Here is a 25,484-nt window from a genome sequence, read left to right on the forward strand (position 1 = left end):
TTAATTCTTATAAATTAACCAATCAAAATTTTTATGAGAAATTAAGGTATTTAAATATTTTTTAATTCTCAACATAAAGTATTGCTATCTTTTTTTAATGAAAAAAATGTTTATTTTTTTTCTATTAACTTTTTGCTTTTGTTTTTAAAAAAAAATTGAAAAGAAAAATAATATTTTTATAAATAAAATAATTGATTAATTAAATTTTAAATAGTTAGTTGCTTTAAATATTTTACTCATTTTTTTTTCTTTTTATAAGATTAAAAAAAACTACAAATATTTTAAAGTTATTTTTCCTATTATTAAAGTATTAAACAAAGCTTTCATTTTAATAAGATTTTTTCTAAAAAGCTAAATTGATTGTAATTTATTTGTGTTTTAGAATTATTTTAATAAGAATAGAAAATTTACGTGTTAAAAAAGGGTGAAATATTCTATAATCTTTATTGAATTATGTTCTGTAATTTAAATGATTAAGTAATAATAAAAATAAATATTTATATAAAATAGAAAGCTTTTTTTGATAAGAATAGCTATCAGATATATTGTAGTGAAAATTTTTTCAAGCAGAATAAATTTTATCTAATTTTAGTAAATAAAATAAATTTTTAGAGCAAATAGTTTTTGATCAATGCAAAGATTTTTAGGATTTGTTTTAGATAAATTTAGCGAACTAGGACCTGTGAGGAAGCTTTTTAAATTTTTGTTTGGCAGGCTATTTGATAATCTCATAGATAGAGAGATTAAGCTTAGTGATTTTAAAAATAATATTTTAGAACTTGAAAATTTACCTCTTTCAGCTATTAAAATAAATAAGGCCTATCTTAGTGATTCTCCATACAAATTGAAAGAAGGAAAAATAGGAAAATTAAAAATTAAAATAGCATCTTTTAAAGAATTAGCTTCGAAAGACATTGAAGTTTAGATTGATAAGATTCATTTAGTATTCGCATTTGATACTAATTATCATAAATAAAAAAATTTTTAAATGGGGTAAAACAACAATCCTCCTGAGCCTGAAATTTAAGATATTGAATTAAAAGATGAAGATGAAGAAGAAGATGAGTGTTAAAATTAAAATGGATAATAGAAATAAGGTAAATAAGATATGTTTAAATAATTCATAAGATAAGTACTTTCAAATATCAAGCTCAGTGTGAATGATTTGGTTATTGATTTATATATGAGTAAAGATGAAGTAGAAAAACAGCCTTATCTAATGCTTAGGCTCAAGAAATTAAAAATCTACTAGCAGAAGAAAGATGATATATATAAAAAACTGAAGGTTTAAAAAGACAGATCTGAAAATCTTTATTGGATTAAGTTAAAAGAAATAAGCGCTTTTATTATCAAGCCAAACGAAGTAATTAACACAAATATTTATTTATTAATTAATTAATTAAATCTTTTATTTATACTGAAAGATGCCATTTTGATAAAATAACATGAATGTTAAATAAAATATGATTGATTTAATATATTTATTTAATTAATAAAGAAGTAGAGCAAATTAGCAGAGTTTCCATTCTCTTACCCTAACATTAATGACGTACAATGTATTTTTACCACATCTTTTAAGATGAAATAATTTAGGTAAGCCATTTAAAGCTAAGATAAAAAGGAATTTGATAAGTTAAATTAATCTTACTTATTTGATTTCACAAAATCTATGGTAGAAAAAGATATTAGAAATTAAAATTTTGATGATGAGTCCTTTTTACCTAATCACTTTTAAATTGAAACGTTGTTTAATCCTAATGAAGCCACTGTTAAAAGTGTCAAAATTTATATTCCTCCTGTAGAAATTTAGCTTGATCCTATTCAGCTCAAGGTTCTTTAAAATTTTAGTGATTAGTTTAGTAGCTATTCAAAAATGAGAAAAATTAACGAATACAAAAGAAATAATTTCTGCTAAATAGAAATCCCTATGTATAACGCAGTAAATAGATAACGTAAAAAAAATATATCTGAAAATAAGAAGTAAGAGGAAGAGGATTTTGAGAACTTGCAATAACAGAAAAGTGTGATTGTGACAAATGATTGTCACTTCTAAATTGGATAAGAAGAGTAAAATTAAAGAATGTAAGAAGAGAATAAATAGAGGGAAAGCCCAGAAAAAAAACAAGACCTGCAAAATATTAATTTGAATAATAGTAGCAGCTAGAATGAAGAATATGATTTAATGAATTAAATATAATTTGATTTTTATAATACTTAATTTGATTTTAAGATATATGCCATAAATATTTATCTGCTCAAAAAACATATAAAAGTTGATGAAAACAAAAGAATATTACCAAGTAAGCAAGACGGAGATAATGAAGAAAATGATAATTATTTATATTTAAGAAATTGGATATACTACTATGATGAGATCAATGAGAGAGTATTATATCCTAAAGATCAAATTGCTAAGCAAACAAATCGATTTTAATTAGGAAAAGCTTAAAACTAATAAAGTATTTAGGGTATATCTTAAATATTTTTAGATAAAACTTCTTACAACGATAGCATCCCTTGTAGCTATTTCTTTTTTTAACTGAAAGCCTTTAAAATCATCACCCAATCTCCAACAAAAAAAGTTGTTTCTGTTAAATCTATAAAGTTAATTGATGTTAATTTGATTAATAATTCAGGAATTTTCTCTGAAATAAAATAGAACAATGTAAACCCATCTTAGACTATTTCATAAATAGATAATTCAAAGATGTAAGAATAATTCAAAGTTAATTAATTTTTAGTTTAAAATTTTTTTATTAAATAAATTCTTAGGAATATTCAGCAGCTTTCTAAAATTAGTTAAATTCAAAATTTGGATTAAAGCTAATTAGATGATATTTTTTAATCTGCTTTAGGACAATTTGGTCAAAGTTAAATTTAAAAGTAGAGTTATAGAGAGTCAATAAATTAAAGTAACAGTTAAGTTTTTAAATCAATTATAAATGATTAGAGTGCAGACGATGAATTATTTTATTCTATGCAGGATAATTAACAAAGCACTCTCCTCTAATCCAATAGGGCTTCTAAAATTTTAGAAGAAATTAAAGAAGAAGTTTAAGAGATCAAAAAGTAAGAATTAGACTTAAAACCTTGGTAAATAAGTAAACAGAACTAGCATTATTGCATCTCATACATATTGTTGATTAAAAACTAGAAAAAATCAAATTCTTAAGCAAAAAGTAGTAATTTTTCAGCAAACAATATCTCAAGAGTTTAATATAAACAAGATATTTTATTTAATTAAAACTGGTTAAGTGATGAAAACTAAAAAAATGAATTACCTTTAGCTTTTTAAATGGTAAGATTATTTTTTTTAAATGTTTAAATTAATAATGAATTTTAAATTATTTTAATTAGGAACTAATTAAGAGAGGGTCTATTATTGATGGCTAAGCTAATATAGGATCCATGTATACGAGCTTTGATTTAAGGATATTAAGGGATTTCTATTAGATTATGTATCCTTGTGATGATTGGGCAAAGTTTACTGAGAAATATAAAGCTTATGATAATAGGCTACAGAAGACTGAAAATATTACTCTACTTGACCAATATGCTAAATAATGTGAGTAAATAGAAAAATTTATATCTCTAAATACATAAAATCAAAAAAAATAGAAGGAAGGAGAAGCTAATCAATAAGACGAAGCTTATTAGATAGAGTTTTCATTGAATATATAAAAGTTTAAATTTGTTTACTTTTCTTATTAAGAGAAAAGTGATTTCAAGCAAGCACTAAAGAAATATGATTTAAACAATATTTCTTCTTTAATCTGTGTTAATAATACCACGTGTTTCTGCTCCAATCTAATGAAAGACGCTAGAAATAATAAGAAATATTTAGCTGAAAATTTAGCAGTTTAATTTAATAATATAAATTTTACTTACTAGAAATCAAATTAACAAAATAGCAACAATATTTCATTAAATATGGAGAAAACAGTTGTTGGTCTTTTGAAGATAAATAAAGATTTGTGTTTGGAGTCAACAGAACCCATATTTAAGTTTAATAATTTATTGGATATTGAATCAGTTCAATTAAATTTAATTCTATTAAATTCATAATCAATTAATTAATAAGGATCTTCCCTCTTTTAGAATTCTTTAAATCTCACTATTGGATCACTTTAAATTAATATTTGGAATTTAGATAAAATACTTAATTTAGTCGAGTAGTCACAAGGTTTGTTTTAAGATTATCAAAATTTGCTACAGAAGCTTTAAGTAATTCAATCAACTTAAATTATAATTTTTTATATTTATTTTTTTAATAGAAATTTGACAGAGAACTCTGTAGATCATCAAAAGTATTGACTGAAAAATATAGTTAAAATGATGAGGATAAATCTGAAGATGGATAAGGCTAGGATTTGGAATATAATGAAGGATTAGCTTTATAATTTAATTCAGAATTTATTTATGAGTAGGATCAAGAAATCAGCAATTTTTTAAGCTAATTTTATATCCAACTTCATATTAACAAGTTAGACCTTAGAATAATTTACTTAAAAAATTACAAGAATTATTTAGAAAATATCAAAAATAACAATTTAGCAGGCAGCAACGATTACAATAAAGGAAACCTACTTTCTCATATTTTAAAGAATTCAACTGACAAAAAATATACACCTTTTAAATATTAGCTTATCCCTTAAAACTTTTGCATTTAGTTAATATTTCGTCACAATTTCATCAATATAGACAGAGGATAAAATTTTAGCCTAAAAATGTATGAAATTTATCTTGTTGATCATTTACAAAGTAAAATAAACCTAGGCAACTATAAACAAAACTAAAATGGTGAAGATTTAACTTATAATTAACTTATACAAATTAGCAGTGATTCAAAAGAAATAGAAAATAAACTTCTAATATACTCAGCCTCCTATTATGACCCAAGAGTTATAGAGGAAGAATAAAATTCTTGGATAAATAAATTAAATGTAATAGACCTTGACAAAAATGAAAAAATCTAAAGAGATTCTCTTAATAATGATTAGAATAAGAGGCCAAGCTAATCTTTTGTATAAGGTTAGGATGCAAGAGATTAATCAAAAGCATAGCCTGTAATTTACTTGAAGCTGTCTTATAAAGTAGAATAAGAAAACAGAAAAATAAAGAGTGATCCAAATCCTAATAATCTTAAAAGTTAAGATTAAAATTCAAATAATTTAAACGAATCAGTTTTCTCAGAAGATGGAGATCAAGAAGCCATTAAAGATAATGTTATGAAAATAACAAAAAATAAAATAATTTTCTCAAGCATTGCAATTCAAGATTTCATAATTCGATTTGGAGATTTCAGATCAGAAATTATTCAAAACTTTTTAGATATTGCTAATATCTTTGGAAACAGGACATAAATCTAGTCAAAAGAAAATACATTATAAAATCAAGTTAATAAAATAGTGCAAAGTTAAGATATATAAAATGATAAATTTCCTAAATAATTTCAATAAATAAATTAAAATGAAACTATAATGCAGGTGGAAATTGGAAATATGTTTATTAATAATATTGCAATAGACCTCTTTCCTTTCCACGATGAAGATATAAGATAAAAATTACCTAAAGTATACCAAAATGTTGCTGAATCAAATTAAAAAAGTGGTTTTTTCACTAATTAAAGATCAATAGTCCTTCTTAGAAATATTATCATAAAGAAATTAAAATATAAGTAAGTAAACACCAATGTGACATATGCTTCATAAAACGCTTTCGTTATCAGTTAAAATATTTATTATGATACAAAGAAGGATTAGCAGAATAACTTCGAATTCTAATTAGAAGTAAAAGGCTTAGACTTCTATACTTTAATTTTTGATGATTTAAAAAAATATCTCAACCCAATTGTTTTATGCAGACAAAATTTTATTTTTAAAGATATTCAATCGTTAGAGTCTAGAATACATCTTGATAACAAATAATATGACTTTGTTAATTAGCTAGAGCAGTTAGGATTCTAAAATATCGTAGAAATAGAATGTTTTTTGCACCTTTAACAAAGCTAAGAAATATTTTCTGCCAACTTATAGATTGAAAAGCTATACATAAACTCTTGCAAAGATTCAATAATTTCATTCCCTTTGCACATCACATTAATTTCTTTACTCTTTTAAAGATTGACTGAGCCATTAACAAAACAACAGAATATTGATCTAAGTGACTCATAAAACATGAAAGATTAATCTAGTAATTTAAATAATTCAATGAAAAAAAGCTAAAAGCAGTAAAATCAAATAGAAAATAAAAATTAAAACTTGGTAAATAGCAATAATTAGCCTAGAAAAAACAATGACTCTTTTGATTTTGAAGTTTTTGGAGAGGAGTTTCAAATAGAAGAAGACCAAAATACTTAATTCTAAACTAATGCAAAAGATCAAGATATAGAATATTTCCATAAATAAAATTTAGATGATTAAATACCTATCACATATTTTGATTTTTCAATTAATAAACTAGAGATATAAATATTTTCTGGTTAAGATTTCAGCTTCGAACCAAAACAAAAAACTGTTACACCAGTTAGAAAAAGACTTTAAAATAGGGATACTAAACAAAACTTACTATTAACATTCTATAAACTCAGAGCTTTGTATTCTTAATATTCAACCGTTAAAAAAATTAACTTATGCATTCATGGAATAGAGTTGCAGGGTAATTCATATATTTATTTTAGATAATTTATAACAAATCATTTGATTAACATAAAGATATTTTTAATTCATTCAATTAATCAATCAAATATTTTATTTGATTAACAGACAAACAAACAAATAAACAAGCTAGCATTTATTATAAATATACAAAAATTTGAAAATTATTATTTATTTATTTTGTTAAACAAAATTATTTTATTAAATATTATCTTTAAATTCATTTAAAAGGCACTGTAGCAAATTAAGCTTAATAAATAATTTAGAAGAAAGACAACAAGCAGAAAATGATATTGTTAGATATTACAATTGATGAATTAAAGAGATTGATTTCTTTAAGAACCTACTTAGCTAGAATTAAGTTAATTATAGATAAAGTCCACAAATAATTATTTGAAGATTTGAGCCAAGTACACATAGATTTAGAATAAATTTCTGTGAATAAAAGCTAAATTAAACCAGAACACAGTGAAGCTATACTTTTCAATAATATTTCCAAAATATAATAATCATAAAATGAATAAGATTAAGAAATTCCTTTATAAAATGAAATTAATCTGGATAATTAAAAAGAAGACGAGGATATAGACGATGATTATGAAATTTATAATGGAGATTAAAATGAATTTGATAATGGGGATACTTAATAATATAAACTATCACTGATTTAAATATGTCCAATCGAAATCGAGATAACTGTTAATTGGTTTGTGAACAGCATTTTGAAAGATTCTCTCTTAATATTCAATCAATACTTTAATTCTAAAGAAAAAGGAATAGCATTTAATGAAGATTTAGTTTTCTGTTTGTAGAATCATTATACAAAAATATTTGATGTGCATATAATGAAAAATAGTCAAATTCTTTAAATTATGAAAGACGTTGTTTTAATCAGAAATATCACTAACATAACAAAAAATTTAGCAAATGTATTTATTCTTCCTTATAAATCATTTAAAAACAATGGAAAAATAGCTACTGGGTTAATAGAAGGAGTAAAAGGGTTCTAATAAAGTATTTTTACAGAAACAAAAAACTTACTTTCAGTTGTTTCAAACATATACTCTTAATACATAAGTAAAAATTCTTTCAAATTAAATATTTTTGATAATTAATCTTTAATTTATTAAAATAGAATACAATATAATGAAGATAACGAAAATCAAAAAGCTATTAAAAAATAAGAAATAAAAATGATTCTCCATATTTAAAGCTCATAATCTGTCATTTTTTAATAATTTAAATAATGGTATTTCAATATATATTTTATGATATTATATGTTTTTATTATTTAAAAATTCATCTTAAACTATAGTATTTTATTTAAAAATAAAGTAATTCAATTACAATTTTATTTATTTTACCTTAAACTAACTTTCATATTTAAAATAACTTATTCAAAAATACAAAGAACTCCCTAGGTTTTTATTCTAAATAAATTTTTGAATTTTTTAAAATTTGAATATAATTTATTGTTAAAGGCACATTTATTTAGCAATTAAATTGCCTATTTTTAAAATTTAGAAAATAAATCATTTATTTTTAAATATATTTACATGTCAGTTAATTTTAAAAATATATTATTTAAAAAGCCATTTAAAATTGTTTCTTTTATCTTTTAAAAATTGATTAATATCTCACATTTCGTTAATATAAATAATGTTAAAACTTATGCTTATGCCGATTTTTAATAATTAGTTTAAAGTTATTGCTAAAAATTAATTTAATAAAAGTTTTATTATTATTATTACATTTAATCTTAAATTTATTCTCTTTTTATTTTCTTTTTAGAGAAAAACAAAGAAAAGATGACTTTCGATTCATTTAGTTACCTAAATTTGGCTAAATTTATGAATTTTTAGAAAAAGAGATATTTTCTTGATTATTAAGATTAAAATAATCAATCATTTTATTTAAAATATTTTCATTATAATATATATTAATTGTAGGTTATATATATTTTAAATATTCTTTATTAGAGAGATGTCAAGTATAAATTTTATTTTTACTAAATTTAGCAATATTTTAAAGAGAACATTAATTTTAGATGATAATGATTTTTATTTAAATAATAAATATAATTTTTTTGTTTTGTTTTTGATTGGGAGTAATTTTAACAAAATTTATTTTTGAGATTTTACAGTAAATTTTTGCTTTTGATTGTTCAGCAAACTTTACTATTTTATGCAAATTTCATACTTAAAAAATAATTTTTACTATTTTAAAATTGAATTTAATATTCTTCATTAAAAAATAAACAAATTTATAAATTTTTGATTGCAAAAAATAAAAATAAAAAATGATACTTGTTTATATCTACTGAGCATAAAAATGTATATTAAAGCAAGAATTTTTATCAGAATTAATTTATTTTTATTGGATAATAAATCTTCTACTTAACAAGATTAAATTAATTTTAGTATATTTGGGTAAAATTACATATTCATTTATAATTAATTAAAAAATACGAAAATAACTAATTAATACAACATTTTGCTAATAGAATATATTACATAGTTTTAAAAATGGCTGAAGAAATTAAGAAATAAGAAGAAGTTTTGGAAATGAACAATCCTTAAGAAGAAGAAGGTGAACCCTACTCATGCTTAGAAGAGTACTTTGTTGATTGCTGCAGATATAAGTAAAATGAAATAATTCTAGATAGTTTGCTAATAATTTTATATTTTAATAGCGACTTAGAAGAAGCTAAGGACTGTATTTAGCAAGGATGCGATATTACATGGTTTGATAATAGATTAAATAATGCCATTCGTAAATATATAAACTTTTATTGAGCTCTATATGTAATTTGTTTTAAAATCAAAAGATATGGCATGTGCTAATGGACATGTTTAAGCTCTTATGTTAATTAAAGAAGAGTTAGATAAATGGGAAAACTAAGAAGAAAAGAAATAGAAATTTATTAACCATAAAAATTGTGATTAAAATACTGCTTTACGTAATAATTTTTATCTTTTGCTTTAAAAGTTTAAGCTAAAATATTTTATTGTTCTCATCACTAATTTTTTTAAATAGATTGGGCCGCTATTAACGGATAAAAAGAAGTAATTGTTTACATGCTTGAAGCATTAAAAGCTGATCCTAATATTTGCAATTCTCTTAAAAAAACTCCTTTTGATGAAGCTGTTGTTTTCAACTAAAAAGAATGTGCAGTAATGAATATATTTTGCTATATTTCAAATTTATTAATTTAAAATTTTGTTAACAAAGGAAATATTGGCTAAAGTAACTAAAGAAGATATGTCAATTTATGAAGGTTTAGAAGATTATGCTAATAACGAAGAAGTAAAAAAGGAAGAAACTATGAGCGATTCTTGATATATAATTTATGAATATTCATTCCCTTAAAGCTTACTTAATATAAAAATATATAAAAAATAAATTATTTTATTACTTTAAATTTGTATAAATTTCATTTGGCATTCAAACAAGTTTTATTCTAATAGAAATTTAGATAAAGTCACCAAATTTTATAAAAAAAAGTTAAATATTTTCAATTTTAATCTTTATAAAAATAAATCAACAAATCATACAAAAAAAACTTAAATAATCTTAACTTAAAAAAATATTAGCATGAAATAAATAATTTATTAAAACTTTAAAAATAAATGATAAAAGTTACTAACTAAATCTTTAAAATTTAGTAAAGTTATTTGATTAATCTGTAAAAATTTTTATAAATACTTATAAATTTACAGGATTAAAGCCTAAAAATAATTAAAATGATATATGTTTAGATAATCAGATTTATTTTAACTCTTTATATTTATAAAAAATATCTGATTTTAACAATATATATGCTTTTTGTAAAATAAAAAACTAATAGTAGAACCAAAATTATTTTTTTTTTCAATTTATAAAACTTTAAGATAAATTTCTAATACTTAAATATTATTAATTAATTTTCTAATTTATAATATTTCTGATTTGTTAAATAATTAAAAATAATGATAAAATATTGAAAGATAAGATTTTAAAATATCTTCCAAAATTTCTTTTTAAAATTTAGCATTAAACATATTATCTAAATCATCAATCCGTCAATGATTTAAAAAAAATTTTTAAACACTAAATATTGTAAAAGTGTTTTGTATCCCATTATAAATGAATAATATATGAGAATCTAAAGAATCTCCCATTTAAATGAATGGATTATGGAGTTCCTTCCTCGAAGGTTCGAATAAATTACTAACTTTAAAAAAAATTCCAATCTGTGGATTCAAGAAAGACTTTTTATGAAAATAATAAGATTCTTAATCAAGAAATTTATTATGTTGAAAGTATAGAATTCAATTTCAATTCTTATTATATTTTGAAATTTATGAAATTTTTATACTTGTTCTCAAATACTAAGTATATTATGTAATTTAAACATCAAATATTTATATTAATTTACAAATTTAAGTAAAATTTTCAAATTAGCTGTTAATAATTAAGTAATTAATAAATTAAATGAAAACTGTTTAGTCATATTCATAATAAATCTATTTAATTTATTTTTTTAAATTTTATAAAATTGATTTAAAAATAAAATAAATTGTTATTAGAAATGAAAATGAATGAAAGATATATTAAATTAGAATATTCGATTTTATTTTAGTGCTATTTAATTATATTATTTTTATGTGTAGAAACTTCAAGAAATGAAATAAATAAATAAAATTAGAAAGAGAAAAATATCTATCTAATTTATTTTTAATTAATTGTTAACTAAATTGTATCTTAATTTAATTATTTATAATTTTAATTTTTTAACCTATTTGTTAATATTATACATTAAGGCTGAAAAAGAAGTAAAAATTTAAACTAAAACCAACTAGACATAGTTAATTTGTATAGCAGATTCTTTAAAATATTTTAAAAAGAGTTATTAAGCATAAAACATAAAAGAATAGCAATGTTATCAAAAATATTACAACGCAGATTTTCAGTTTATTCTAATTAAGCTCAATAAATGCAAGAAATTGTCAATGGAAGAGAATATAAATATGATTATCATATCCATGAGTATGACAAGTGTATTTAAGCTTACTTGATGAGAAGACGTATTAAAAAGGAAGAAATTGCACCAAAAATGTATATTACTGAAGGTTTAAAAGGAGTAGATTTGTCTTATTAATTGCTTGCTCCTTTAAAAAAGCTTTATGATATTGAGAAAATGAAAAAATTACATGAGCTAGGTTAGATAAACTCTTAATATATAATAAGCAAATTGTAAGAGGATCACTTCAAGCAAGTTATGGATGAGTATGTTAATAAGCTACCAATCAGCGGATATGTCGTTCCTCTTGAGTAATATAAAGAGTATGAAACTCTTTAGAATAAAATTGTTGGTTTGTATAGATAATTTTTCTTTGGTGATGAGAATTAAACTCCTTTTGAACGTGACACTGAAATGAGGTAATAATACAAGAATTATCAAATTAATTGTTCATTTTTTTTTGAGAAATTATATTTTAGTTGTTAGATAAACTTAATTTGAGTAAAACATAAAAATATATTTTAGCATTTTTAAAAGTTTTGGAGTTATAGTAAAAAAGAATTTTCTAAAAAATGAATTATTGATTGAATAAATTTAAAAGTAAAATGATAAATTGAATTTTTAACATTTTCAATATAAATTAGATATTTAGTAGAGAAGAGAGAAAAATACTCAAAATACATTATCAAAAATGCTATCAGATATAAATGTAATTGGACACTTTCGAATTAGAGAAGATAAGAATTAATGAAGAATTGGCGTGGAAGAAACATTAACATTTATGATGACTTACGTCCAATTTATGAAAAATTAGATTTGGAAAGCAAGGAAAGCATTAATTAATTAACTTAAAAGATTGTTGGCTAGTAAAAATCTGTATTAGGAATTTTCCGCTAAATTCTTTACTATTTAATTGAGAGAGGAATTTACTCAAGAACTTCTAGACGTCGCTATGAAATGGCATGCACAATGCTCTTAATTCGTACTGTCATTTACACTAACTCAATTGAGTTTACAAGTGTCATGAACATTCCTGCTGATTTCCATATCGAGCATGCTATCTTAAACATGCATATTTGGCTGATGGTTGATCGCTTAAATGAAATTAATACTCCTATAAGTAGATTTATGGCTAAGTAATTATTAGTATCCCTAAAGAAGAATTAACTTTAAAGTATTTCTCGTATTCATCTTAAGAAGAAAAATGATTTCATCAAGGACGTTATTCACTATATGCAAGCAAATCGTAATGCCTTCCACAATCATTTCCGTGTAAATCCTATAACTAGCAAGGGGGATGATGCATATCAAAAACTTGATGCACTTGTTTGGAGTACTATTTTCTTTGAAAAAGTCCCCCGTTATTCTCCTGAAGTTTACATGATGGCTGACTATTTCAAGCAAAATTTTGATTACCTTAAAACCTGCACATTTTAAGATTTCGAAGATGGTATGATTGAATTCGATTGCTATCGTATAGATCCTGATTTTGTAAACAAAGTACAGAAGTACTCACCTCGTTTAAATGAATAGGAATTCCTTGAAGAATTTTATTCAGAAAAGACTAATAAGAGGTACTATTACAGTTATCAAGGAGTATCTGAAAATGCTTAAAGACTTTAAGATACTAATTCATAGTAAAATGAAAATTAATCTGAAAAAATCGAAGACCTTCCCATTAATACTGAAGAAGGCTTGAATTCTACAAGATATAAAGATATTAAAGGTATTGATGAGACTTTAAACAAGACTCTGTACAAGTATTAAACACTTCACACCTTCGACCATATGAACGAGCTAGAAAAATAAACTAAAGAAAGTTAAAAAAAGGCTAAAAAATATGCATTCTCCTAAACTGCAGAAGAAAAAGCAACTAATGAAGTTGATGAACTTGACCCTGAATATATTAAAAAAATTCGTTATTAAAGAAATAAACAATAATCCGAAAGTGAATAAAAGTAAAAATGAGTTGAAAAGTGATAAAAATTATCTATAATAAATTGTTCATAAATATCTTATATTTAAATTTATTCAGTCAGACGTAAATATTCAAAAACAAAACTATATCATATCATATATTTTCTGTAAACTTTGGAAATCTTAAAAAGCTAAATTTATAATTTTCACTTCAATAGTCACTTAATTAATTTAAGATATTAGAATAAATTATAAATAGATCTGTTTAAATATAAATAAGTTAAAATGTTTATATCAGTATGTTTTTAATATTTTAATCAAGCAGTAATAAATATTTTCAAAATCAATGAAACTAATAAAACAACTTTGAATGTTAATGAGAAATTGAATAAGTTTTTGCAATTGAATCCAATATAAGCTATTTCAAAAAATTTTTCTAAGGTAATTTTTGAACTACATATTGTATACAAATAAAAAAATAAATTTATCAAGTTTTTTAGCAAATGCTTATTATTATATAATCACATATATAGGTTGAGTAATCCTATCTCGAGCCCAAAATACTTTTATAAAAAGAGATTGAAATTTAAATTTTTTTTTTGAAATAGTTCGTTTTAATTAATAGAAGAAATAAAAAATTACTCAATATCTTTGAGTTTTCATAGGTGCTTAGTTTTATTTACAATTTGATTTTAAATAATTAGAAAAATAAAATACATTTTATTAAATGACCAACAATGAAAAGGTAGTATAAATTTATAAATGGTATTTTTATATCATAATTATGAAAAGTTGAATCTTAAAATAGTATTTTTAATCATTAAATTTAGCTGTATCAATCTATATCCACCCTAATTAAAAATATTTTTTAATTTTAATATATTTTGATTATTAATTAGAGAAATTAAGTGATCAAACAGATTATTTCAGTCTAACTTTTATAGTATCAACAACAACTATTAATTCATATAAGATTTATTATTTAGTAACTGATGATTAATTTACATAATAATTTTTTAAGGTTGTCTGTTTCTATTTATATCTACTGATTGATAGTATTAATTAAAAAATATTTGTAATAAAACTAGGCAACTTACAATTAAGTTAAGCATCAGTTTGTAAAGGCTAATTAAATTTGCTTACATTAAGATAAATATGCTTTTATATTAAATGTTTGGAAAAAAATAAATAATTTACAATTTTATTTTTTTCTATTTAATGCCAGTAAAATTTAATTAAAAGTAAATTTTATTATTTCGCATATTTTTCATTCCAAATTTTTTATTTTGAGTAAATTTTGTAATATAGATTTTTTTTAGATAATCAAAATATATAATTTACTAAAAAAATTGAATTTTAGAAATCGATAGAGGCGGCTTACATATTGATGATTATATTTATACAAATCAAAATTTAAAATTAAATAAATAAGCACTTTAATATCTTCTAAACATAAGCAAATAAAAAGATGTTACATTTAAATTTTTTTTTCAATATATATTTTATTTAATCTAAACCTTAATTTGTTCTTTCTAATTTTCATATTTTCTTTACTTATTTATTAATTAATTTACTATCTAATCAGCTTTAATTTATTTTACCTGTATGTTTTTTTAATGTAAATATGGAAAAGTAATTTAAAACAAATTTCAAGTTGTAACATTAATTTTCTTAATATGCATATTTTGAGTAGATATAAATTGAATGAGTTTTAGTTGTTATTGGAATACAGCTTGAAAAATTAATATAAAAGCAGTTTACTGAGTTTATTGAATAAAGGTGAAACCAATTTTAGCTTACAAATGAAAAATAGGGTAACCACAATCTTTTTATTCCTTAAAAGATTCATATTATATATTAAATTTGATTAATCATAGGCAAAACAAAGGATTTTTTTGTAAATGTATTTTAGACATAGGAAATAGTATTTAAAAACCAAAAATACGTAAAGAAAACAAAATCTGATAAAAATCAGATTTGTTTTATTTGTTCTATTTTCCTGATTTTTTGATAACAAATAATTTTTACACAATTAAATATTAAAAGCACTGAAAACTATAAAAAAACAATAGAATAAGCTAAAAGCTACATAAGGTTATACTGGTTCTCAAAAATATTTATCGCTTCTTTATCTATTGAAGAGCATTAGCTGCAGTAATTTTATTTTAGTCTGAGTGAATAAATTTATTTGAAACAACTGAAATGTCAAGTAAAGATGCTGTTATTTTGAATGATTTATACGAATTTAATTGCTCAGATACTTTAGGCAAAGGATCTTTTGGTACTGTTTATAAGGGTAGAGTTATCGCAACTAACGAGGTAGTAGCTATCAAGGCTTTAAACAGATCATTGCTACAAATTCAAAACTAAAAATTCATGATAGATTAGCTTAAAAAGGAGATTAATTTAATGTAAGAAATAAAAAGTGAACACATTGTGAGAATATATGATTTGGTAGGAACTGAGACTCATATTTATATTATTATAGAGTATTGTGGTGATGGAGATTTAAGAGGCTTGCTTGAAAAAAATAACTACAATATTTCTGAATCTCAAGCGATTTCTATATTGTAACAGATACTCTAGGGGTTTAAGAGCTTAATAGACTAAGGCTACGTCCATCGTGACATTAAACCAGAAAATATTCTTATAAATAAAAACACATTCAAGATAGCAGATTTTGGTTTTGCAACAAAAATCCAAGATTAGAACGCTTAAGTATTAAAAGAGTGTGTTGGCAGTCCTTTGTATATGAGCCCTCAGCTACTTTAGCAAAAGCCATACTCTTCCAAGAGTGATATTTGGTCTATTGGATTGCTCTATTATGAAATACTATTTGGAAAACTCCCTTGGCTTTGCAGAGGTATTTATTTATATTCAAATTACTCTATTTTGTAAGATAGAATTAAAAGCGAAACGATCTTAAAAAAAAGTATTTTTTACAAATTTGCCCACAAATACGATAATCATGTAAATAGAATGAAATTACCACAAAAGCTAAAAAATTTTTTAATGCAAACGAATGATTATGATAAAATTTATAGATTATTTATTAAGTTGATTAATTTTTCCCTAATCAATAAAAACACGAAAATTTTAAATTAGCTACATTTCATTTACATTCTCCTTGATACTTTGATTTAGTTATATTTTATAGAACAATTAAAAGAAAATAATATTTTTATAACAAAATAATTGCTTGCTTGTGTAATAATAAAAATCTACTGATTTTTAAATATACTTCCTAGGAAATAAAAATTAATTATGAAGTATTTAGGTATAAAAATTAAGAAATTATTTTAAATGAATTTCTCAAATTATTTGTCCATCAATTAATTTATTAATTTTTGATTAATTCAATAAATATATCAAACAATCAATCAATTTATTTTAATAAATTATTGGTAAAAATTTGAATTATTTTCATAAAAAGAACTATTTACACTTATTTTGATAATTATTGGCAGAAAATGTAATTAATTTCAAAATTAATTTAAAATTTTTACAATACATGAAAGTAATATAAATATGCTTGCTTAACTTATTTTAATAATTAAAAATAAATAGATATAAATTCTCTCTTGATTTAAATAAGAAAAGTTCCAGTAAGGTTTCCTTTTGATAAACCTGTTACTGATTTCTCCAAGGATTTTATAAAGGGATGTCTCTAATTTGAAGAATATAAAAGATTTAGTTGGGATTAAGTCTTTAATCATGAACTATTTTAGCTTGATGATGAACTTTCTCCTATCCCTAGGAGTTAGAGCTAAAAATAGTTTAGCGGCGATTTATCAAAAGTAAATTCAAAATAGAATTTAAATGATTCAAATGAGAGAAGCTAAACTCCCAAATTGGAGTAGAAAAAGAAAGATTCTGATGAAGATGATTAAAAGTAAAGGGAAAATGCTCAGCCCAAACAGTAACAGTCTCCTTTTTAACTATCTAGAGATGCATCTCCTATTAAACAATTATAAGAAACAAGAAAAGATCTTAAATAAAATACTGAATCTAATTTTATGAATAAAAAACACTTCAAAACTGAGATTTCTTTAGATTTCAAAAAAGAAGAAATAGATGAAGATGAAAATAGCAAAAAATCTGAGAATAGCTATTTAAATTCTCCTAGAAAAAATAAAACAAAAGAAATTAAGCAGAATAAAAATCATGCTTATGAAGAAAAGTAAAACCTAAAGGAAAAAAGCTAAAATGATGAAAATGCCAAAAGCCTTCCTAAATCTTAAATTCTCAACCAAAGTTTAGTTGCTTAGTAGAACAAATTAAAAGACTTAAATAAAACTGATAAAAAAATATTAATGATGTTGTAAGATATAGTTATGTTTTACAATATCAATTTGAAAGATTTGTTTGATAGATTCGATTTAGACTAAGATGGGAAATTAACTGGTGATGAATTCTTTATTCTCCTAAAAAAATTAGACAAACAAATCAAAGAATCATAGGCCAAGCATCTATTTTCTATCCTTGATAAGCAAGAAAATGGTTACATGCTTTTTGATTAATTTGAGAGCATGTTTAATGAATGGGATTTCTCAAATCTGTAAGATAGAGCCCAAGTGATAATCAATGAACTAAAAGAGATTGTTAAAGTGAATAAATTAGATCTTGAAAATATATTCAAAAATTTTGATAAAGGATAAAATGGAAATCTCTCTCTTTAAGAGTTTGAAGAACTGATCCTCTTGATTGCTCCTGGAATTAAAAAAAATGAAATAAAATAAATCTTTGATAAGTTTGACTTAAATAAAGATTAATAAATTAGCTTTAATGAATTCAGTAATGTGATGACTCGCAAAATATTCTTACAAGATGACGAAGCAAATGTATAAACAAAGCAGATAGCAAATATCGTAAAGGAATTAAAGAGTGTATTGCTTTCTAAAAACATATCAACAGAGCTTGTATTCAAAAATTTTACTAAAAAGAACCATCCATACATGAAACTTAGTTAGTTAAAAAAACTTGCTCGTATTGTAGACGACTCTATTGATGATCAAGGCATTCACTTATTATTCAGATACATGGATATAGATAATGATGGAGAAATATCATACACAGAATTTAAAACATCTTTAGACATGTGAAAAATAATAAATTAACAAACAACAAATATTTAATAAATTAAACATATAAATAATAATTTAACCAACATATTTAAAAATATAAACCAATCTTCTTTAAATAATATAATAAATTTCATAGTTAAAAGTACTAACCAAAAATTAAAAACTAAATTATTGTAAAAAATTTAAAAAATGCTCATTAATTCATTCATAAATTTGATTGTATTTCTGCTATATAAAAATTTATATCTTACTACAAATTCATAAATTCACAATAAATTTAAAAATCATTTGTTTTGGATAAAAGATTTTTAATAATTTCACTCATTAATTATTAATTAAAATTGATTATTATTTATATATAGACTAATTTAGTATTATTAAAGCATTCATTTAGATAAAATTACTTAAGGTGATTATAATAATAATAAATTTTTATCTTAAGAATTAAAATGTGGGATAATTATTGGCTCTAAGTATGATATCTATAAAATGATATAACTTGAATAAAACCTATTTTTATAATATTATAAAAATAAATTAATTTTATCATAATTTTAATAATTTAAAAAGCTGATTAAATATAAGTTTTTAAAAATAAATTAAAATAAATATTTGGTTCAATAATTTATTATTTATTATTTATATCTTATAAGAATCAAGTGTCTCCTTTTCTAACAAATATAGTTTTAACTTTAAATTCAATATTAAATAAAGTAGAAATGAATATCGTTAATTATTCAGATGAGTCTGGAAGCGAAAATGAATCAAAGTTAACTAAAAACAATAAATAAGTTACAGAAGCAAAGGAAAAAGAAGTATTTTATTACATTTTTGTTTGTATAAAAGCTCATACATTTTTATGATGTAAATTTATTTTAAATGAAATATCTGACTTTTTGTAAACTTAGATAAAAGTGATAGAGACTTAAAAGCCATAGCAAGCACCCAAAAAAAAGAAATTACTAGGATTAAATGAAATTTTAAATTAAGATGTAATGTTTTTTAAAAGATAAATGTTAGCATACAATATATTTACAAATAATAGTATTAGGACAAGGGTATTGAAGATGGAAAATTTATTCCTCATAAAAAGTTGAAATTAAATGAAGAAGAAAATGAATAGGATAACAAAGAAGAATAAAAATAGATGGGCATACAAACAGTATTGAAAAAAAGCTAGCAATATGAAATTCAAGATTTACAAAAAACAAGGAAAGTTCCTCATATAGATGGATAATTTGCTTGTTATATTTACATAGATGTAAATGTAGGACTAGCTTAGTTGGTCAAAGCTTAAAGCAATTTCAAAAATAGAGTTAACAGAGATTATCCAGATTACCAATTTGTAGATATAGAACCTGATAATTTCCATATTTCTCTAAGCAAAACATTCTACTTAAATCGCCACTAAATAGAGCCTTTTATGTCTTCTCTTAGAGAAAGTATTAAAAATATTTATGATATATGATTTTAATTAATATTTTTACTTATTTAAATAGAATATTTAAAGAGTTTCCAATAGATTTCTTTAAGTATAGACTTGAATAAACTTAAGGTTTTCAGCAACGAAGATAGAAATAGATTTTTTGTAGCTGCTAGTGTAGGATAAGGAAAAAATATAGTCAAAGACATTGTTAATTAAATAGATAACTGTCTCCAAGCCTACGGTCTTGATACATTTTTTAAAGGAAATAAGCACCATGTGAGTCTACTTTGGACAAACAATAAAGCTACTTAAAATGCAGAGTTTAAATTATATGTAAAAGATAATCGTTTTAATTCTTCTGGAACTGATGGCTAAGTAATCTTTGATGTTTCTGAAGTTTAGTGTAAAATAGGAAAGAGAATTAATACTATAAAATTAAATCCTGTATGATAAAATTATTTATAATGACTAATTAATATAAAATTTTAATGTTAAAAACAATCTAAAATTGAAGATATCACTTCTTTTTTAATATGAAAACTAAATAATTAAATAAATTATATTACACATATATATTATTTTTTTATTTAATTAGTATTTTATTAAAAGCATTTTTTGCTTTAAATTATAGATTTGTTCTATTTCTCTATGTTAAAGCAGACTTGGAAATCTCAGATATTTTAACTACTATATTGAAGATATCTAAAAATTATTTTTAAGTAATAAATATTTGTTTTAAATTAAATTTTTTATTTAAGAAATTAAATCTATTCAAATAATTTTCAAAAATAGAAATTTTAAAAAAATAAATTAATTTAGTAAACTATTAAATAACTCTTTTAGATTATTATTAATAATTTTTTTATTTATATATATTGGATTAAATTCTATTTAAAGTATGCAGACACTAAAAGCCATATTAGAAATAAGTTGAGTTATATTAGATATCTTTTAAATGCTATTAAAAACCTTTATTATTATATTTAATTTTTAATAAATTTTGAAGTTTTTAATAGAAAGTAAATATTTTATTTTTAAAAATTCATTAAAACTTTTATAAAATAGAATTTGTATGTTTATAAATAAAGATGCTGACTCAAGCATTCTTTTAAATCTTTTAAATTTAATTTATTTAAACAATATAAAGATTTAATTTACTTAGTTTAAATATCGTGCTATTAGATTTAATTTGATTTACTACTTTGTTTTGTTTCTATATATTTTATTTTTATTAAGTGAAAAATTGTATTTTTCATAAAATTTTTCATACATTTAAATTAAACTTTTAAAATATTTAATATACAAAGAATATATTTATAATTATTATATTATGATGTAATGTTTTAGATTTATTTAAATATTATTCATAGATAGAAACATTAAAGTCTATATATCTTTTTAAAATTAATTTCAGAAATGTAATTAATTTTATTAATTTTTAAGTTTTCAAAATGAAATTGAGAAATAATATAGAGACAGTATTATACATATTATAAATTATTTAATTGATATAGATTTTAATTTTGAGAAATCAGAATTTATTTATTTATTTTTTAATATATTTTTACTCATCAAAACTTATCTTATTATTTTTAAAATATTAAAATAACTAAGAGAAAAGAATTACACTTATAAAAAATATTTATTAAATAATAAGAATTATGTTTGTTATCAAGCAAAATATTCTAATTTTTCTTTCTTTTTAGCTTCTACTGCTGCTATACCATCAACGAAATCTTCATGAGTAATGAAGCTAGCACTTCTTCTAAGAGCACACATACCTGCTTCGACACAAACTGCTTTCATTTAAGCACAGTTAAATCCATCAGTGCATCTAGCTAATTCGGAAAAGTTAATATCTTTAGCTACATTCATTTTTCTAGAATGGATTTTCATAACTTAACCTCTAGCTTCTTCAGTAGGAAGAGGGAATTCTATTTTTCTATCTAATCTACCACTTCTCAAAAGAGCTGGATCTAAAATATCAGGTCTATTGGTAGCGGCAATAACTTTAATATTATCATCAGGTGAAAAACCGTCAAGCTAGTTTAATAATTCTAACATAGTTCTTTGGACTTCACGATCACCACTCTTGTCACTGTCAAATCTTTTTATTTTATAAATTTTTATGTTAATTAATTTTCCCCTAATTTGTGCTAAATATTTTATGCTAAGTGTGTTTTTTTGTTTGTTTATATTCTTGCTAAATGATAAAATTCAAATATTTTAAGTGTCTAAAGTATATCATGCATGACTTAATTAAATTCATATATTTTTTAAATATCTAAAGTATATTATGATTAGGTTAATTACCTTTTAGTACCAATAGCATCGAGTTCATCAATAAATATAATAGCAGGTGATTTTTCACGAGCCAATGCAAAGGCATCTCTAATCATTTTGGCACCATCACCAATAAACATCTAAACGAGTTGAGGACCTGCAAGTTTTAAGAATGTGGCTTTGGTATCAGCAGCACAAGCTCTTGCCATCATAGTTTTACCAGTACCAGGAGGGCCATGCATAAGAACACCTTTAGGAGGACGAATACCAATGCTTTCAAATTTTTCTTTGTGTGTAATAGGAAGGACGATAGCTTCTCTTAATTCTTCAATTTGCTTATCCAAACCACCAACATCGGTGTATTTTTCAGTAGGTCTCTCATCTACTTCCATAGCCTTAACTAAAATTTGATATTTTAAAATAAAAATCAATAAGTTTTTTGATAAATAATTAACTGTTTAGTTTGCAAATTATCTATCTATTTAATTAATTATTTATTTATTTTTACATCTATTTTTTTATAAATTGAAACCAATTTTAGATTTATTTATTGAACTAATATAAAATAAACGTTTTTCAATAAGCAAATTGTAAATCTAAGTAAATCATTAAGCTTTCTATGAATTGCTTGGCTCGTATTGCCAAACAATAAATATTCTTCTCAAAGATCTTAAGTTTATCTTTGATTTTGTTTAATATTGCAAACTAATAGTTATTTATTTATATATTTGTTTATCTAAAATAATTACCTCTATTATCGTATTCAGCAGGTAATTTTTCAAGAACAAGATATGAATCCTTATTAACACCAACAATCTCACCAGGTTTTAACTCTTCAGCATCAACTAATCCAATAACGGGTAAGAAAACAGATTACTTGGTTGAAGTTTTAACTACAACAGCTTTTCCTTTACGAGTAGAATTGATATCGACAGTAGCAGTGTCTTCATCTTCTCCTTCTTCAGGTTCAATATCTAAAATTTCAACTATATTAGAAACTAAGTAAGGTAACTACTTATTCATTTTAATCTTTGATTTGTTGTCATTTATAAGTTTTGTAGTCTTGTTAGTGTCACTTTTAATTCTTTGTAATTCCTTTTTCATTAAAGAAATGTTATTTTCAAGATCTTTAGTTCTATTTCTAATTTATTCATCAGTAAGATCTTGTATTTCGCTCAACCATTGGGTAGTAGGATCAACTTCTTCCTATTCCATAGGTGTGGCATTCTATTATTTTGCAGTTACGTTGCTGGCCATTTCTATATTTTATATTTAAATCTTAATTGCCTATTTATTATATATGAAGGTAATTCTTTATCTTTTGATATCTTTTTTTTGAACAAAAATTAATTGTGATAAACAATAATTAATATGTTCTATTCTTCGACTCTTTATTGCTTTTATTTTATTTAAAATAATTAAAAAACTTTCTTTTTTAAATTTAATAGCAAGCAAGCAATCTTTGTATTCAATTCATCCTACTCTATATTCTGAAGATCAGATAGGTAAAACGAATCTTTTTCAATGTTAATCTCATTATTCTGAATAAGAGTCTCTTGTTCTTTTTAATTTTACTAATTTTTAATTAATTAACTACTTTTTTTTAATTCAAAGTTAAGAAAAATAACATTTTATTTCAAATTTAACTATTTTCATTTAAAAATTAAGCACAATCCATACATAGTATTTTTATCATTTTCAAATTAATAATTATTTTATTAACTTGTTTGCATTTTTCAAATGTGAAATAACTTTAAATGTATGACCCTTTTATTCAATTTTGAGTATTTAATTCAATCCTTTTTCCTTAAATTAATCAATTTAATATTTTAATTTTTTAAAATATATTTATTTTTTGTTAAAATAATATTATTCTTAATAAAATAATTTTCTAATTTAAATAAAAATATGATGCTTTATTTAAAAAAAAAAATTTTAATATTAAAAAATTAACAAAATTAAAAAAAGTCTAAATTTTAAAAATTAAATATCATTTTATCAAAAAAAATCCATTTAAACTTACATTTTCATATAAACTTTGATAATTTAAGTGGCTATAGAATACATTTTATTTTATCATCAGTTTAACTGTTTTATTAATGAATATACTTTTGTAATTCAATAAAATAAAATATAGAGTAAAACTTATTCTTCTTAATTTAAAATGAGTTCAACAAAATATAATGTTACTTATTTACTGTTCATTATCATCGATTTTTTTTCAAAATAATTTGATATATAAAAGAATAAAATATCAAATTAAATGATTCAAAAAATAAAATGCGAATTAAATATCAATTCTTTCATAAATATTAAATTTCATTAAAATGTTTTCAGATTTTTGTAGGTAAATAAAAATATAAATTTTAGGTTTTTTGTTTTTTTATAAAAAATATAAATTTGTATCTTTTTTTATCTATTTAAATTTTCAAAATTTAATTATAATAATTTCTGAAAAATAATATAAATACATCAATCAATGGTTTTTATTATTTATTATGAACAAATATTTGTAACAATTTTAAGATGATTAAAAGTAAAATAAGACAAAGACTCTTAAAAATTCTTCCTTAATTATTGATTTATTATCATTTTTAGAATTATACATAAATAAATATGTTTAAAAAAATGAAAGATTAATAAGAAGTTTAATTAATAAAAATAATATAATAGAAACTTAATATTTTGTTTATAATTAGAGTAGATTTTGTTAATTTGGCAATTCTAATAAAAGCACATAATCAATTTTGTAAAATAACTCATTAATTATTTGATTAAGTAAATAAATATGAAATTTACAGTATAAAATTTAAGTTATTTTATAAAATAAAGACAAAATTAATAAATTTACTTTGTTAATAATCTAGATTTATTATAACATAATTTTTTATTAAATTAGAAAACAAAAAAATACTTATTATTTTATAAATGTTAAATTCGATGGCTCAAAAGAAAAAAATATGTTTTGAGAGTCTATAACAGTAAAAATAATAATTATTTTATTAAAATTTATTTTTAATTATTTTTGATATTAATTCATGCATTTATTAAACTTAAATTTTAATATTATAAAATAACTTGAATGAAATAAAAAAATTATTATTATTTTATATAAG

General features: G+C 21.8%; 6 protein-coding genes across 6 annotated transcripts; 5 read left to right on the forward strand and 1 right to left on the reverse strand. All coding sequences in view use genetic code 6, as the record gives it.

Annotated features, from left to right (window-relative positions):
- Nucleotides 1-631: 631 nt before the first annotated feature.
- On the forward strand, nucleotides 632-7,853 carry TTHERM_00136400 (hypothetical protein; the record flags this gene model as incomplete). Its single annotated transcript, XM_001019721.3, has 7 exons — nucleotides 632-1,363; nucleotides 1,499-2,709; nucleotides 2,773-3,298; nucleotides 3,358-4,224; nucleotides 4,275-6,657; nucleotides 6,888-7,733; nucleotides 7,792-7,853. 7 exons carry the CDS (start codon nucleotides 632-634, stop codon nucleotides 7,851-7,853), a joined length of 6,627 nt encoding a protein of 2,208 aa, XP_001019721.3.
- Nucleotides 7,854-9,181: 1,328 nt separating this feature from the next.
- TTHERM_00136389 (ankyrin domain protein) lies at nucleotides 9,182-9,995 on the forward strand (the record flags this gene model as incomplete). Its single annotated transcript, XM_001470822.2, has 5 exons — nucleotides 9,182-9,297; nucleotides 9,349-9,428; nucleotides 9,484-9,615; nucleotides 9,693-9,829; nucleotides 9,888-9,995. 5 exons carry the CDS (start codon nucleotides 9,182-9,184, stop codon nucleotides 9,993-9,995), a joined length of 573 nt encoding a protein of 190 aa, XP_001470872.1.
- A 1,579-nt stretch (nucleotides 9,996-11,574) lies between these two features.
- On the forward strand, nucleotides 11,575-13,626 carry TTHERM_00136390 (hypothetical protein; the record flags this gene model as incomplete). Its single annotated transcript, XM_001019720.3, has 2 exons — nucleotides 11,575-12,077; nucleotides 12,303-13,626. The coding sequence occupies 2 exons, from the start codon at nucleotides 11,575-11,577 to the stop codon at nucleotides 13,624-13,626; spliced, it is 1,827 nt and encodes a 608-aa protein (XP_001019720.2).
- A 2,151-nt stretch (nucleotides 13,627-15,777) lies between these two features.
- Nucleotides 15,778-18,677, forward strand: TTHERM_00136380 (kinase domain protein; the record flags this gene model as incomplete). The annotated part of the gene is made up of 2 exons (XM_001019719.2): nucleotides 15,778-16,438; nucleotides 17,143-18,677. 2 exons carry the CDS (start codon nucleotides 15,778-15,780, stop codon nucleotides 18,675-18,677), a joined length of 2,196 nt encoding a protein of 731 aa, XP_001019719.2.
- Nucleotides 18,678-19,378: 701 nt separating this feature from the next.
- Nucleotides 19,379-20,535, forward strand: TTHERM_00136370 (hypothetical protein; the record flags this gene model as incomplete). Its single annotated transcript, XM_001019718.2, has 4 exons — nucleotides 19,379-19,474; nucleotides 19,568-19,651; nucleotides 19,705-20,101; nucleotides 20,159-20,535. 4 exons carry the CDS (start codon nucleotides 19,379-19,381, stop codon nucleotides 20,533-20,535), a joined length of 954 nt encoding a protein of 317 aa, XP_001019718.2.
- Nucleotides 20,536-21,756: 1,221 nt separating this feature from the next.
- On the reverse strand, nucleotides 21,757-23,625 carry TTHERM_00136360 (26S protease regulatory subunit 6A; the record flags this gene model as incomplete). Its single annotated transcript, XM_001019717.3, has 3 exons — nucleotides 21,757-22,192; nucleotides 22,399-22,768; nucleotides 23,118-23,625. The coding sequence occupies 3 exons, from the start codon at nucleotides 23,623-23,625 to the stop codon at nucleotides 21,757-21,759; spliced, it is 1,314 nt and encodes a 437-aa protein (XP_001019717.1).
- Between the last annotated feature and the right edge of the window lie 1,859 nt (nucleotides 23,626-25,484).

This window comes from Tetrahymena thermophila (assembly GCF_000189635.1).
Source record: "Tetrahymena thermophila SB210 genomic scaffold scf_8254582, whole genome shotgun sequence".
Taxonomy (NCBI): Eukaryota; Ciliophora; class Oligohymenophorea; order Hymenostomatida; family Tetrahymenidae; genus Tetrahymena; species Tetrahymena thermophila.